This window comes from Muntiacus reevesi, chromosome 3 (assembly GCF_963930625.1).
Source record: "Muntiacus reevesi chromosome 3, mMunRee1.1, whole genome shotgun sequence".
NCBI lineage: Eukaryota > Metazoa > Chordata > Mammalia > Artiodactyla > Cervidae > Muntiacus > Muntiacus reevesi.
In genome coordinates this window covers 42,887,873-42,905,067 of record NC_089251.1, presented here as the reverse complement: position 1 = coordinate 42,905,067, position 17,195 = coordinate 42,887,873, and the positions used below count along the sequence as shown (strand labels likewise).

Here is a 17,195-nt window from a genome sequence, read left to right as displayed (position 1 = left end):
CAATTATGTTTAGCACCACGATACTGAGGAACTTTTTCCACTTCTTTTCTAAGAGTTACAGAATATTATGTTGTGGTCAACTGCTGCCATTTTAGGGTTAAATACATGGAGAAATTATTAATAAAAATTTAAGCTCATGTTATCTTTAGAGTCACCACACTGGATAATGCACAAAAAAGGGGACCCCCCCTGGAGAGTCTGTAGAGATGGTTTGCTTATTTTCCAACTAACAAAAGGTTAAGGGGATCCTTCTGAAAATTTAGCTTGAGCACCAAATTTTTAATTTACTGTCCTACTAGAGATCTTTAAGAATAAGACAAACATATTTTCAGAAGACCTAGCTAACAGTCCTGTCTAGAAACTGAGGAAGTGGGTGGATAATGCTAGGAGGTCTTTCAAAGGCCTAGAAGGAGAAGGTGGCATGATTTGAGAGAACAGCACTGAAACATATACATTACCATATGTAAAACAGATAACCAGTGTGAGTTTGATGGATGAGGTAAGGCACCCAAAGCTGGTGCTCTGTGACAATCTGAAGGGATAGGATGTGGAAGGAGGTCGGGGGGGGGGGGGTTCAGGATGGAGGGGACACATGTATACCTATGGCCGATTCTACTGATGTATGGCAAAAACCATCACGATATTGTAAAGTAATTATCCTCCAATTAAAATAAATAAATAAATTTTAAAAAATAGGCCCTAATGAGGTGGAGACTAACCTGGACTTGTGGGCAGAGAAGGTCAAGTTATCTTGTTGAAATATATCACACCAAAGATGTGCTGATATTAAAAGGTTAATTTAAAGAATATCATATCAATCATAGAAAGAAAGTACAAAATATGACAGAACATAAAGATAAGTTCCATTGGAAGTGTTAAAAGCAGAGTCATTGGTACAACGGCCTAAGAAATCAGTATTATCAGGTTGCTGTAAATGATGGCAGTAATTTTATATATATTCTATCATGCAAATTCATTTTCTGAGTTTAATTAATTCAACAGTGAGGGATATCCCTCTTCATATTCTCCCATACACATGTACACACAAACCTGCTTATTAAAATACAATAAAGTCTATTTTAAAAGTATTGCCTAGTGGGATGCTCCACTGCATATTTTAAGATGCCTGACAAGTTCCAACTTACCTGTGCAATGGTAAGGGTGGAGGCCATGAGACACACCTCTTGCTATAGGTGGTAGGCTTGCCCTCCAGTCAAGGAATTTTGAACCAGTTTTTAAAGTGAGTAACGACATTGAGAAGTACAATTTGAATTGTACTAAGTTTAAAACTTTCTGGTACATATTTTGTATTCAAGTTTTAAAGTTTGATTAAAACTTTTATGAAAACAAATTATGAATTTTTAAATAATTTCATCCTTTTCAACAATACCCTGTTTATTTTAAGCACTCTTTTCAACAATATCCTAAGTTCATTTTAAGAAGTATTATGGTTCTAAAATATTAATTCAGCTTTGTAAGCAGTCTCTGAAAAGTTCTAATTGTGATGGTTGAGGAGGTAACTAAAGTCACTTCTCTGAGTAAAAGGAGACTAGTTTAAACAAAAAATGAGGAAACACTAGAGTCCACTAAAATGAGAGTCTATACTCACTTAAATAGTGATAAGTTTGTAATTACTACAAATTCAATGTTGTAGATTTATGGATGGAGCCACAGGTCTAAACGTCAAACAAGGGTAGTCAGACCTAAAATATGTAAATCACATTGTAAACCAGTAAGAATTTGAGTTGATACAGGATATTTAATTCCATAAAATAGCTATAATTATGAGTAGTACTGATGTAACTTCAACTACATGTATGAGTAGAATATGACTAATGACTTTTTATCATAAGCAAGTAACATTTTTCCAGGCAGATAGTATTTTTTAAGCCTATTGACACAGCTGAGACATTTGTCCATTATTTTGTGATCAGTGGACAAGTGATTATTATGTCCTGAATCTAGACCCATTCAACATGTACCTCACCTTGTCCATGCTCTAATAGTCCTATCCCAAAGAACATTACATGATGGAAATGCTCTGTAGATATATTGTCTACATGATAATACGTGGTGACTGAGCACTTAAAATGTGGGTAGTGCAACTGAGGAACTGAATTTTTAATTTTAATTATTTTAAATTTACATTTAAATAGCCACAGGTGACTATTAGCTACCATATTAAACAGTGCAGCTTAGAGGATTCGAAAAGTTACAGCAAATGTCTTATGTTAGGTCTAATGCTAGAAGGCTTGTCAATTTCCGTAAGCATGCTGTGCACAAATGCTTACAAGAGTGGTCAAAAAACTTTTTCTCCCATGGTCTCACCTTCATTCAAAAATATGATTAAATCTATGACAAAAAATACCATCTGAAAAAATGGTTATTCGTGCTGATAGTGTCAGTACAACTATACTCATTAATGAGGCAGCCTGAGTCAATCAAATGTTAGTTCCAGAATGACTAGAATTCAAACTATGAAATACCTGCTCCTGAAAAGTTTATGTCCATTACCTATCATAACACAAGAATACCAATTACCGCATAGTTTTCAGCTCCACTGGTTAAACACTGCAAAAGCATGTCAAGCCTTTTTACCTGACAGACGTATTTGTTCTTCCATTTGCTCAGCACACACTGACTGTTTTGCATCAGCTCCTGAAGGAAACAGAAAAAGAGAGACTGCAGTTGGCTATACACATTGTCGTTATCAGTTAAAGAGCTTCTGACTCGCAAGCAAAAAAAAAAAAAAATATATATATATATATATATCAGCATGCCACACAAAGATGCAACTGTTTTGGAACTCCTCACTGGACAAAAGCAACACTATCATCACCACGAGAACTGATCCTTTATGACAATTAAAGCTGTTGAAAGATGTTTTAAAACAGATTTGTTCGTTGCCATTTTTGAAACTTTTGGAAAGATACCTCCAACTCCTTGAGTGAGTCTCGAAGTTTTTCTGGGCGTCTGTTTTTGAGCGTCCATGGAAAATCTCGTGCTGGAAAACAAAACATGTACTACAGTTAGCTGAACATGATTTAAAAAGGAAACTCTGCGGAGCAGTGTGCCTTAGGAAGATTAAAATAAAACACCTCCTTACTTGAAAGGAAGTAGCCTTCATTTCCATCATCAAATGACAGTCTTTGAAAGGCTTTGTCATAGAAACAGGATTTTTACCACAAAACAATCTCCATGATCATAATTTTATGATGACAACTAGCAATGCTCAGAAAATCCCTGGCAAAGTTTCCGAAGCTTGTGAACCTAGTATGTAACAGTTAATGATCCACTCTTTACCACAGAAGCAAATTTATTTTCATATAAATAATTTAAAAATTCAATACAAAAGAAATTCTAAACTCTGCAAATAATCTATCAGATCTGAAAACTCCTATAAGTAAATGAATAGTGAGGAAAGAAAGAAAATTTTAAAAATAATACACAGAAAACAAATTTAAAATTAAGCATCACACATTAAGGATAAAATTGAGGGAAATCTAAATTTTAATAAATTAGACACAGTGCTCTTTTCTATATAAAATAATTCTCTCTAAAATCTACACAATTCAATAATGATAAGCCTTTGCTTTAAAAGTTAATGTTATTTAGTAGAGTCTCAATGATAGCCGAAAACAAACTAAAAAGTTCTATTTAAAAGAATTAAAAAATAATAAATTCATTACAGTGATATGACACCTATTTCATCACAAAAATGAATTCATCTCTGAATTTTCCTAAACAATTTTAAATGTGTGCACATGTGTTTTATGTGCATATATATGTAGTATAAAATATATACAGACATTAAAATTTTTATAGGAGAATGCTGTTTTATTTAAGCAAATTAATGACTTCTATAAACATAATTTACAATGTGCAGAGCATATGTAAAAAGTTTAAATCTCTGCCACACGTACTAATACAGTACTTTTAAAAACCAAATGTTAGCTTGACCATTTAAAATGAGGACAAGTAGAATATTTAGCCCCGCTTATATTCTAAATAAAACAGCCATATTTTAGCCATATTATACTGTAGCCATATTACATATATAACATGTTTATATATTTGAAATTAGTAAAGACTAGAGAGAATAAAATGTTAATACTGATAATTACAAACCTTATTTTCTTACAATGGTTAAAACAAAATAATAACTTAGGTATAATATGGATAATAAAATGTTAACAGAACCATGGTACACTTTGTTTAAGTATATTAAATAAGATAAATGCAGTTCATTAAGAAATACAAAAGCATATATCTTAGTCATAAGCATATATCATAAGCTTATGCTGTTTACATAAGCACATATCTCACCAAAAGTTGAGAGAGATTTCAATGGTCTAAATCAGAAATTTCTAAGAATATAATTCTTACTCATATGTTTATGCACCTAAACAATAGAAATTTTTAAGAAATTTGGAAGGAATAACATTTCCTATTTGTACAGACAGCTTAAAATATGTTTTAAAACAGAATCTTCAGGGATATTAAAATTCCAGTTTTATAATAATTCAAAAAAATATAAAGTAAACTTACATTCTGCCAGTCTCTGCTTTTCTTCTAAGTTACCATGATCTGTTGCTGATTTTGCAGATGATTAGAAAAAAGACAAAAAGGTGGAAATTACTTTTATTATACTTAATTTTTTATGTGCATATGCACATAATTGAGATTAATAAATTATGCTAAACTTTTTAAAAGGCAGTTGGAAAATGCTATAATTTGGATGTTTTCATTTCATGGAAGATTTCCTAAATTTGAAGTGAAAAGGCTTACACAGCACAACGGGTGGGCCAATATCCTGAGTTTGCAATCTCATCAGATAGGGAAAGGGAACTGCAACTGAGCCCAGAACAGAAGCTACTTCAGTCTGTCATCAGAACCATGAAGTCAGCCTATTAACCACCAAGCTAAGCACCTGGGATGCCCACACAAGCTCCACTTCAACAGAGACCAAACAGGAAGTAACTCTAGCTGGGAAGACCTTTTGGCCCATCAAGAAACTTCTGGGATTAACAGGATTAATCAGATAAAGAAAATTGATCATTCACTCAGAAATGCCTATTCCAGATATCAGGTAAGGATCCAGGAGACCAGCATTAGTGGGACCCATGCATTAACAATGCCCTCTACTGGGACAGTGATAAAAAAACGAGAACATACTGTCCAGTTATCAGTTTAATCAGACGTAAAATGAAAATTTTCATGTTCTGCTATAGCATTTTCTTAATACTGCTTTATTTTACATAAAACAGCATTTTTCTAAAGAATTGGAGTAAACTTACCTGAAATTCTAGAATTTAAGGTGCATAAAAACAGAGTTTTTAAGTCAGTATTTTATAATTTAGAATAGTAAGTTTATAAAAATCAGTTTAGTAGAACAGATACTTTACCTGATGGCTCTTTCTTGTCATAATACTGGTAGATCCCAATGTCTCTATCTATAGAAAGGAAGAAATAACACTAGATTATAGTAAAAAGTTATGGAGAACGAGAAGCCAACAATTATCCGGGCATGGGTTCGTCTATTCTAGGGATATGCACGAAATGCAAAGTTTATCAGTCCACTTAGAAAAGAAATATACAAAACTAGAATGGCATGAGGAAAGGAAGGGTAAAGAACTGACGTCAAGGATGACCAACTTTTTTCTCTCACGCTTTCTCTGTATTTTCCAAAAGGAACTACTTACCACTAAGCAATACCAAATGAAAGTGGCTAGAAGAATTCTGAGCTGTGGCTTTTTTTTTTTTTTTTTCCTCTGACTTAACTTGAATCCAGAAGGGTATTTGGGGGAAATGTGCAGAAAAGGAAGGATTAAAGGAAGGTGTGGATAAATTATCTGAAGCTTGTTTAGACTCAAAAACCCTTCTGAACCCATTCAAATTCAGATGCTCTGCTGGGGTTACAAAAGCAAAGCTAGGTTTCCTAAATGCTGAAAGAGATTTAACCATGGAATCTGTCCTTGCAGTTGATTTACAGGAGAATAAAGTAACTGTGTCCATTTTCTTCCTATCTGTGAACACTGAAATACTTCTTTCTTTGAGGTAACATTTGCTTCCTTCCATGAAAAATAATTCAAGTTACTAACAAAAGGATACAACTATTTCTAAAGGGGAAGCAGTGCAGGCTGCCCCCTAGTGACTGACTGCTCTGAACTTTCTCAAACTGAAGGATAAAACTTCTCGCCAAAAAGCTATAATTAACTTCTCCAATATAGTTTTTCAAAATAGCCAATCGTGTATACTTACTGAAGTTCCATTTTTTTTCATTATGCCACTAATTGAGACATATAATTTAAAGAGTGTAGTTTATTTCTGTTGGTTATATTGACAGTCTCTAATAAGGAATGCCAGGGAAAGGTCATGGGTCAGGCTCCTAGGATAATGATATTTTATTTCTTGATCTAGGTGACGATTTTATGGCTATGTTCACTCTTTGATAGTTCAAAACATATCTTTGTAATCTTTACACTTTTCAAAACATATATAATACTTTAATAAAGTGAGTGAAAATCGCTCAGTTGTTTTCAACTCTTTGCGACCCCATGGACTATACAGTCCATGGAATTCTCCAGGCCAGCATACTGGAGTGGGTAGTCTTTTCATTCTCCAAGGGATCTTCCCAACCCAGGGATCGAACCACACCGCAGGCAGATTCTTTACCAACTGAGCCACAAGGGAAGCCAAAGAATATTGGAGTAGGTAGCCTATCCTTTCTCCGGGGGATCTTCCTGACCCAGGAATAATAAAAAGATTCTTGAAAAAAAAAATCTAAGAACCATAGGCATTATTGTACACAGTCAATATCCTCTAATACTCCATCATTTCATGCATCCAAATATTACAACTCTAGAATAGAACTATGAAGATAACAAGTGGCCATGAATTCTGTGCACAAGTCTGAACTACTGCATTTGGACCAGAGTATGGCTCTTAAAACAAAAGCAGGACAAGATGGGGATACAGAGAATGAGTCTGACATGGTATGTCAGAGCCCTAGCAGGGTGAGAGGGACATTCATAGGAGCAATGGCCTCGTGTTGGCTGTCAGAGGCTGAATAAAGTGTGGAGGACATCTACATACAGGGGGAGCCCAACAAAGGGTGTCAGAACTTACAAAGATATCCACGCAGGGAAGAGAGTTGCCAAAGAGATAGAAGACTGTCTGCATACAGAGTGATTTTAAATAAATAAAATAAAGATACAGAAGCCCCAGCTCTCCCACTGTGTGAGAAGTACAAATATAAAAAAGAGAGAACATCAGGATGAACCCTGTGGTGATAGTTTTGAATTTAAGGTACTGGTGTGAACTGATGGTTTTCAATATACAGAAGTACAGATGTGAATGTGGATGCAAGTAAGTGTGTATGTATACATACATACATACATACCCTAAGCTCTGGCCACTGACAGTTCCTGGGAGCAACAATACTCCAAGAGCAATGAGTGTACCTGAAGCAAACCTTGGCTTCTAGAAACCATTCTCCTCCAAAAGGAACCAAGCTCCTTAGAGAACTGGCCGATTCTAGCACTGAGGAAGGGAAGGTATCGATATAATAACAGTCTGATAGATCAGATCTGTTATGCCAGAAAGAATGGAAATGTCCAAGTATTGACAGGGACGTGGCACAATGATAAGAGAAGTCAGCTTGCAAGGTGTCCCACTGACCACTCAGGGACAACTTAAACATAAGAATAAATAATGGTACTAATGGATTAAAATCACCGAATAAAATGGTACCTGAGCCCATAGGGACAAATTAAGTTAAAAATATATTTAGGGACTTCCCTGGCATTTCTACTTTATTGACTACGCGAAAGCCTTCAACTGTGTGGATCACAATAAACTGTGGAAAATTCTGAAATAGATGGTAATACCAGACCACTGTATGCAGGTCAGGAAGCAACAGTTAGAACTGGACATGGGACAACAGACTGGTTCCAAATAGGAAAAGGAGTCCATCAAAACTGTATATTGTCACCCTGCTTATTTAACTTATATGCAGAGTACATCATGAGAAACACTGGGCTGGAAGAAGCACAAGCTGGAATCAAGATTGTCGGGAGAAATATCAATAATCTCAGATATGCAGATGACACCACTCTTATGGCAGAGAGTGAAGAGGAACTAAAGAGTCTCCTGATGAAAGTGAAAGAGGAGAGTGAAAAAGTTGACTTAAAGCTTAACATTCAGAAAACTAAGATCATGGCATCTGGTCCCATCACCTCATGGGAAATAGATGGGGAGACAGTGGAAACAGTGTCAGACTTTATTTTTGGGGGCTCCAAAATCACTACGGATGGTGACTGCAACCATGAAATTAAAAGACACTTACTCCTTGGAAGGAAAGTCATGACCAACCTAGATAGCATATTAAAAAGCAGAGACATTACTTTGCCAACAAAGGTCCGTCTGGTCAAGGCTATGGTTTCTCCAGTGGTCATGTATGGATGTGAGAGTTGGACTGTGAAGAAAATTGAGCACCAAAAAATTGATGCTTTTGAACTGTGGTGTTGGAGAAGACTCTTGAAAGTTCCTTGAACTGCAAGGAGATCCAACCAGTCCATCCTAAAGGAGATCAGTCCTGGGTGTTCACTGGAAGGACTGATGCTAAAGCTGAAACTCCAGTACTTTGGCCACCTCATGCGAAGAGCTGACTCATTGGAAAAGACCCTGATGCTGGGAGGGATTGGGGGCAGAAGGAGAAGGGGGCGACATAGGATGAGATGGCTGGATGGCATCACTGACTCGATGGGCATGAGTTTGAGTGAACTCCGGGAGTTGGTGATGGACAGGGAGGCCTGGCATGCTGCAATTCACGGGGTCACAAAGAGTTGGACACAACTGAGCGACTGAACTGAACTGAACTGAACTGGCAGTCCAGTGGCTAACACTCTGTGCTTCCAATACAAGGGGAACGGGTTCAAACCCTGGCCAGAGAACTAAGAACCCACATGGCAAAATAAATAAATAAAATAAAAGATCATCACAGACCACTCATGTTTTTTAAAAATACATATACATATTAAAAATATATTTAAAGTTTAATGAAGAATAAGATATTCACATATTTTCAAGGTAACACCTTACAAAGTATTAATTCTAAAGGAGAAAGTAACTTTGCAGTGGAGTAGCCTAGCAGACACCACCTTAACCAAGTGATCATGAACACCGTCAGTAAAGACACGGATTGGAATTGTGCACTGCATGTTAGGATACACTGAGAATACAGCATTATTCTTCTGTATACTTCCCACCAAACAAGCATAATCTGTACCTACTTATGAGGAAACTTCAAATGTATCTAAATTTAGGGATATACTACAAAGTAAGTGGTATAAAATCTTCAGAAGTGTTGAAGTCACAGAAGTTAAAAAATAAACTTTAAAAAATTAAAAAGTTGAAGGATTTCTTCCAGAATTACAGACTAAAGAGACAAGATAACTAAATGTAACATAATTCTAAACAACCATTTTCTATAAAAAAGGATAATTGGGGCTTCCCTGGCGACTCACTGGTAAAGAATCGGCCTACCAATGCAGGAGACATGGGTTTGATTCTTGATCCAGGAACCCACATGTCATTAAGCAACTAAGCCCATGTGTCATAACTACTGAGCCTGTGTTCTAGAGCCTGGGAGCCACAACTATAAGCCCACAGGCCACAACTACTGAAACCCATGTGCCTCAGAGCCTATGCTCTGCAACAAGAGAAGCCACAGCAATGAGAAGCTGCACAGTGCAGCTACAGAACAGCCCTCTCTTGTCAACAACTAGAGAAAGCCCGCACAGCAATGAAGACCCTGCACAACCAAAAAATAAATTTTTTTAAAAAAGGACAATGGGTGAAACTCTTGAGTGTTAGATGGTAGTACTATTATTACCATTAATTTCTTGATTCTGATGGTTATATACGTGATGCTGGACAACACTTTTTCTTTAGGAAACACACACTAAAGTATTTGGGAGTGGTGAGGCATCAGGTTGATAACTTACCCTTAAATGGTTCAAGAAAAAAAATTCTCTATAGTAGCAAGTTTTCGATAAAACTTTGTGATTATTTCAGATTATCTAGAATAACATTTATCAAAAAGATAAGAAACAACAAATGTTGGTGAAGGATGTGGAGAACAGGGAACACTTCAGCACTGCTGGTGGAAATGTAAATCAGTGTATTCACTATGAAAAACAGTAAGCAGGATTCTCAAAAAATTAACAGTAGAAATATCATGTGATCCAGCAACTTCCCCTCTGGGTATTTATCCAAGGAATATAAAAACATTAATTCAAAAAGATATAGGTACCATTATATCATGATCATTGCAGCATTATTTACAATAGCCAAGATCCAGGTACCCATCAACAAATGAATGGATAAAGAAGATGTGGTATATATTCAGGGTGGAATTAAGCCATCAACAGAATGAAATCCTACCATTTGTGACAACTTGAATGGACCTTGAGGGCATTATGCTAAGTGAAACAAGTCAGAGAGAGAGAAATGCCACAGGACTCCACTTACACGCAGAATCTTAAAAAAAAAAAAAATAAATAAACCACAAGCTCACAGACCCAGGGTTGCCAGTCAGGAGGGTGAAGGGGAGGGTAGATGAAATGGGTGAAGTGGATCAAAAGGCACAAACTTCAGTTATAAAATAAACAAGTCATGGGGATATCATGTACAGCATGGTGACTCCAGCTAATAATGATGTATTACATCTTTTAAAATTGCAAAGAGATAAATACTAAAATTTTCTATCACAGGAAAAAACAATTATAACCACGTATGGTGGTAGATGTTAACCAGACCTACCAAATCATTATGCTGTATGCTAGAAACTAACTTAATGTTATAACTCAGTTATACCTCAATTCAAAAACTACTTTAAATGTTAAAACATAATGAGAATATGTAAGAGGGTTACGAACTTAGTCTCAATGGCAGCGAAGGCTTCTCTAGGTGACTTAGTAAAGCTGAGCCCTAAAAAAGTAGGATTGCACATGGGTTCAAAAGGAATGCTCCCAGGGAGGAGAACAGAGAAGCCCTGCTGAAGACCCAGTTGGGGCAGATCTTACTGCCTCCTGGGAACTGTGTGCACCACTGTCTTTGGTCAGAGCATTCATTTCCTTTTTTTTTCTATCATTGTTATGCCTATGTCAATATAATTTGGCTTCTTGATTACAGAAGTAACGTGTTCACTGTATAAAGTCAAGAACAAAACAGTTTAGTTTCCTGTATTTCCACTCTTCAGAGACAGCTATTCATAACACTGTGTTTTTCTCTTGAGTTTTTTCTGAATACATTCGTTGTTGTTGTTCAGTGGCTCAGTGTCCGACTCTTTCCAACCCCATGAACTGCAGCATGCCAGGCTTCCCTGTCCTTCTCTTATCTCCTGGAGTTTTCTGAATGTGTATTTATTACTAAATAAAAGTTATGCCAAAGAATTGATGCTTTCAAATTGTGGTACTGGAGGACTCTTGAGAGTCCTTTGGGCTGCAAGATCAAACCAGTCAGTCCTAAAGGAAATCAGTCCTGAATATTCATTGGAAGGACTGATGCTGAAGCTGAAGCTCCAATACTTTAGCCACCTGATGTGAAGAGCCAACTCAGTGGAAAACACCCTGATGATGGGAAAGACTGAGTGCAGCAGAAGGGGGTGACAGAAGATGAGTGGTTGGATGGCATCACCGACTCAATGGACATGAGTTTGAGCAAACTCCTGGAGATAGTGAAGGACAGAGAAGCCTGGCATGCTGAAGTCCACGGGGTTGCAAAAAGTTGAACAGCATTTAGCAACTGAATAACAATAACAATTCCTGAAGACACAGCAATATTAAAATTAAGCCAATTGATAACCCTACAGAGGTCTCTAAGTGTCCAAGTGAAAGGAAGATTTGCACTTTAAATCACCTTAAACCAAAAGTTAGAAATGATTAAGCTTACTGAGGAATGTGAGAGACCCATAAGCTTACTGCCTGCAATATGGGAGACCCAGGTTCGATCCCTGGGTTGGGAGGATCCCCTGGAGAAGAGCATGGCAAACTACTCCATTTTTCTGGCCTGAAGAATTCCATGGATATAGGAGTCTGGCCTGCTACAGTTCATGGGGTCACAAAGAGTTGGACATGACTAACATATACACTGAAGAATGCATGTTGAAAGTCAAGAAAGGCTGAGAGCTAGGCCTCCTGAGTCAAACAAATAAGTTGTGACTGTAAAGGAGAGGATCTTAAAGGAAAATGTGTTACTCCACTGAACACACAAATGATAAGAAACACCTTTATTGGTGATAATGGAGAAAGAGTTAGCGACCTGGACAGATAAGCCATAACATTCCATGCCTAATGCAAACCACGGTCCTAACTCTTCAATATTATGAAGACTAAGAGAGGTGAAGAAGCTGCAGAAGAAATGTCTAAAGCTAACAGAGGCTGGTTTACAATGTTTAAGGAAAGAAACCATACTCAGAACATAAAAATACAAGGTGAAATAACAAGTGTAGATGTAGAACCTGCACCAAGTGATCTAGAAGATCTAGCTAAAATAATTAATGAAGTGCTTGTGTTCAGTTGCTCAGCTGGGTCCAGCTCTTTTGCAGCCCCATGGACTATAGCCTGCCAGGCTCCTTCGTCCATGGAATTTCCCAGGCAAGTATACTGGGGTCAATTGCCATTTCCTCCTCCAAGGGATCTTCCTAATCCAGGAATCGAAGCCGCATCTCCTGTGTTTCCTGCGTTGGCAGGTGAATTCTTTATCACTGAGCCACCTGCTAAGTCCCAATTAATGAAGGTGCCTACGATAAACAACACATTTTCAATGTAGAAAACAACCTTCTATTGAAAGCAGATGCCATCTAGAAATTACATAGTTAGAGAGGAAAAGTCAATGACTGTTCAAAGTTTTGAAGGACAGGCTGACTCTCTTGTTAGGGGCTAATGCTGCTGGTGACTTCAAGTAGAAGCCAATGCACAACCAATCCCAGGGGCCTTAAGATTCTGCTACATCCACTCTGACATGCTCTATAAATGGAACTGCAAAGCCTGGATGGCAGTACATCTGTTTATAACACGGCTTACTGAATAATTTAAGCCTACCATTGTGACCTACAGCTCAGAAACCAAGACTACTTTCAAAATATTACTGTCCATTGACGATGCATCTGGTCACTCAAGAACACTGACAGAAGATGTACAATTAGATTAATGTTGTTTTTATGATTGCTAGAACAACAATCATTCTGCAGTTCATGGATCAAGGAGTAATTCTGACATTCAAGTCTCATGGTTTATGAAAAACAGTTCTTAAGGCTATAGCTGCCATAAATAGTGATGCATATAATAGATCTGGGCAAATTCAACTGAAAACCTTTTGGGAATTCCCTAGTGGTCCAACAGTTAGGACTCATCACTTTCACTGCTGGGGCCTGGTTTCAATCTCTGGTCCAGGAATTAAGATCCTGTAAGTCATGTGGCATGGCAAAAAAAAAAAAAAAAGAAAGAAAAAAAAAAAAAACCTTCTGGAATGGATCCATCATTCTAGTTGTTCAGTTGCAAAGCTGTGTCCAACTTTGCAACTTCATTCTGGACGTCATTAAGAATATTCATATTTCATGGGAAGAGGTAAAAATATCAACATTAACACAGGTTTGGAAAAAGCTGATTCCAACCCTCATGGACAACGTTGAAGAGGTCAAGACTTCAGTGGAGGTAGTAATGTGGTGAAAATAGCAAGAGAACTAGAATTAGAAGTGGAGCCTGAAGATGAGACTGAATTTCATTGCAATCTCATGAGAATGCTTTAACACTTAAGGAGATGCTTCTTATGTATGATTAAACAAAGTGGTTTCTTGAGATAAAATAAGCCTGCTCCTAGTATGGATGCTATGAAGATTACTGAAATGACGACAAGGGATTTAGAATATTATGTAAACTTAGTTCATAAAATAGCAGCAGGATTCGAGAGGATTGACACCAATTTTGAAGGTTTTACTTCAGGTAAAAATGCTAACAAACAGCATTGCATGCTACAGAGAAACCATTTATGAAAAGTCCATCAATGTGGTGAACTTCACTGTCGTCTTAAAAAAAAAAAAAAAAGAAAGAAATTACCATAGGCTCTCCAACCTTCAGCAACCAAAACTTATCAACAATGAGGCAGGGCCCTCTACCAGCTGAAAGATTAAGACTTGCTTAAAGTTCCTATGATGTTCAGCAGTTTTAGCAATAAAATACTTTTTAATTAAGGTATATACAATGTTTTTAAAGACATAATGTTACTGCACACTAAATAGATGATTATTGTTGTTATCGTTGTTCAGTTGCTAAGTCATGTTCAACTCTTTGCAACCCCATAGACTGCAGCACGCCAGACTTCCCTGGCCCCACTATCTCTAAGAGTTTGCTCCAACTCATGTCCATTGAGTTGATGATGCTATCTAACCACCTCATCCTCTGCCACCCTCTTTTCCTTTTATCTTCAACTTTTCCCAGCATCAGGGTCTTTTTCAATGAGTCAGTTCTTCACATCAGGCGGCCAAAGTATTAGAGCTTCAGCTTCAGCATCAATCCTTCCAATGAGTATTCAGGGTTGATTTCTTATAGGATTGACTGGTTTGATCTCCACGCTGTCCAAGGGACTCTCAAGAGTCTTCTCCAATACCACAGCTCAAAAGCATCAATTCTTCAGCACTCAGACTTCTTTCTGGTCCAACTCTCACATCTGTACATGACCACTGGAAAAACCATAGTTTTGACCATATGGAGCTTTGTCAGCGAAGTGATGTCTCTGCTTTTTAATATACTATCTAGGTTTGTCATAGTTTTTCTTCCAAAGAGCAATAACCTTTTAATTTCATGGCTGTAGTCACCATTTGCAGTGATTCTGGAGCCCGAGAAAACAAAATCTGTCACTGTTTCCATTGTTTCCCCATCTACTTGCCATGAAGTGATGGGACCTGATGCCATGATCTTAGTTTTTTGAATGTTGAGTTTTAAGCCAGCTTTTTCACTCTCCTTTTTCATCTTCATGAAGAGGATCTTTAAGCTTTCTGCCATTAGGTTGGTTCATTTGCATATCTGAGGTTATTGATATTTCTCCCAGCAATCTTGATTTCAGCTTGAGCTTCATTCAGCCCAGCATTTTGCATGATGTGCTCTGCACAGAAGTTAAATAAGCAAGGTGACAACATACAGCCTTGACATAGCTCTAAAGTTTTTGCTGTATTTTCTGATTGGAATGTCTCATTTTGCCTAAGTCTCCCTGTTTACATGTATGTATTAAGGAAATCAGTTATCTTTCCCAGTCTTGAAGGAGTGGTCTTCATAAGAAATGCCCTGTGACATCTCTGGCAGTCCAGTGGCTGACTCCACACCTCCCCTGCAGAGTGCAAGAGTTCAACCACTGGCTGGGGAACTCCAATCCTGCATGCTGCAGTCCTGCATGCAGACATTTTTTTTGGTTTCAGCCAGTATGTCAGTTCCCAGGGAGTGTCCCAGTTGGTTCCTGACTCTCTGGCAGATGCTTTAAGATTAGTAACTGGGTCCCCTTTACCTACAGTCCATATGTTTCTCAATCTTGTGTTTTGTGTTGAACACTCAGATCAACTGAGTTTCCATGCACCCCTTCAGGAGTGGGTTTTCTGTTCCCTGCAGTTTTATAATTTTCCTGGATACATTTCCCATTGGTTTTCAAAGTCAGGTATTTTAGGGGCTTGTCTCTCCTGCGTAGGATCTAGGGGTTGGGATGGCTGATGTGGAACCTGAATCCCTCACAACTGAGAGAGAAGATCCGTACCTTTGTTATCTCTCTCAGTTGTGGATTGATGCGGCTGGGATGTGGTTTTTCCTCTTGGCAATACTGTCTGTCTGTCCTACCCATCTCAGTGCTATCCTTTTACCTTTTGTTGTGGAGGCTCTCTTCATCCATGTTCCATATGTACTTAATTAAATTTGTTGTGCCCATGAGAGTTCAGGCTCTTCCTATGCTAACATCTCAAACTCTCTCCTAAGAACATTATCTTTAAACTTGCTGTATGCCCTTTACTATTTTACTTCCACTCCGTTCCTTGTCAGAGCTATACTAAATTCTGTGTCTATAATCTAATGTTCTTTATAGTTCTTCCACATATACTTGTCTCCTGAAACAATACATTGTTTAATTTAGCCGCTGTTTTTGAACTTTCTTTTAAGTGCAAGCATACCGTATGTATGCTGCAGCTTATTTTTTAAACTTTTTCCCAATAACATATTCCTGACATTCATCTATGCTGTTGCATACAGTTTCAACTCATTCATTTTCTCTGTTGCATAAATATATTTATCCATTCTCCTGCTGATTTTCATTTGGATGGTTTCTAGTTAACGATGAGTACTATTAAGAACATTTTCATACATGTTTCTTGGTGTATTCAAGTTATCAAGGCTTTCACTATGGTATATATCTAGGAGTTGAATTACTGGTCAGTAGGCAAAATACTTTGCCTACTTTGCCTACTGTACGAAACTCCAATACTTTGGCCACCTGATGTGAAGTGCCAACTCATTAGAAAAGACCCTGATGCTGGGAAAGATTGAAGGCAGGAGGAGAAGGGGACGACAGAGGACAAGGCGGCTGGATGGCATCACTGACTCGATGGATGTGAGTTTGAGCAAGCTCTGAGAGACGGTGAAGGACAGGGGAGCCTGGCGTGCTGCAGTCCGTGGGGTCGCAAAGAGTCAGACACGACTGAGCAACTGAGCAACAACAACAAGGCAAAACAGGTAATGCCAAATTATTTCCTAAAACGGTTGGACCAACTCATACTTTCATCAGCAGTGAAATAAGTTTCTTCCCCTGTTTTTTTCCCCCAATTTCTTTTACTCATTTGAATTAAAATTTTTTTTCTGCTACATACTTTTACTTTCCAAAAGATTAATATAATTTTCAACTGTTTCCTGAAACATCTATATTTCATTTCTGGCTGCTTGTATTTAAAAGTGAGGCACCAGAAAGCTGATTAAAAGCTCAATATACACGAACAGGGCTTGCCAACAGTGGGTTTCACTGACCACTCAGGGATCTGGGTGTTTCACTGGAAGACCACGTTAAATATCAATGTAAATAGGCCTTTTTCCTGAGGCCAAGTAGTCTCCCCAGAGAGGACTCCCTCAACTTCTTCCTTCTGTGACATTCTGAGATTAAGATTA

At 37.6% G+C, this 17,195-nt stretch overlaps 1 protein-coding gene across 6 annotated transcripts in view; it reads right to left on the bottom strand.

The window, feature by feature from the left end:
- Positions 1 to 17,195, bottom strand: part of WDPCP (WD repeat containing planar cell polarity effector) — a 288,298-nt gene that overhangs the window by 173,155 nt on the left and 97,948 nt on the right. For all 6 annotated transcript variants that reach the window (XM_065929068.1, XM_065929069.1, XM_065929067.1 and 3 more), the window contains 4 exons: positions 5,406 to 5,453; positions 4,549 to 4,593; positions 2,934 to 3,004; positions 2,599 to 2,658 (listed from right to left, as the gene is read on the bottom strand). In XM_065929068.1, the coding sequence (XP_065785140.1) occupies positions 2,599 to 2,658; positions 2,934 to 3,004; positions 4,549 to 4,593; positions 5,406 to 5,453 (224 nt within the window). The remainder of the gene's footprint in view (positions 1 to 2,598; positions 2,659 to 2,933; positions 3,005 to 4,548; positions 4,594 to 5,405; positions 5,454 to 17,195) is intronic.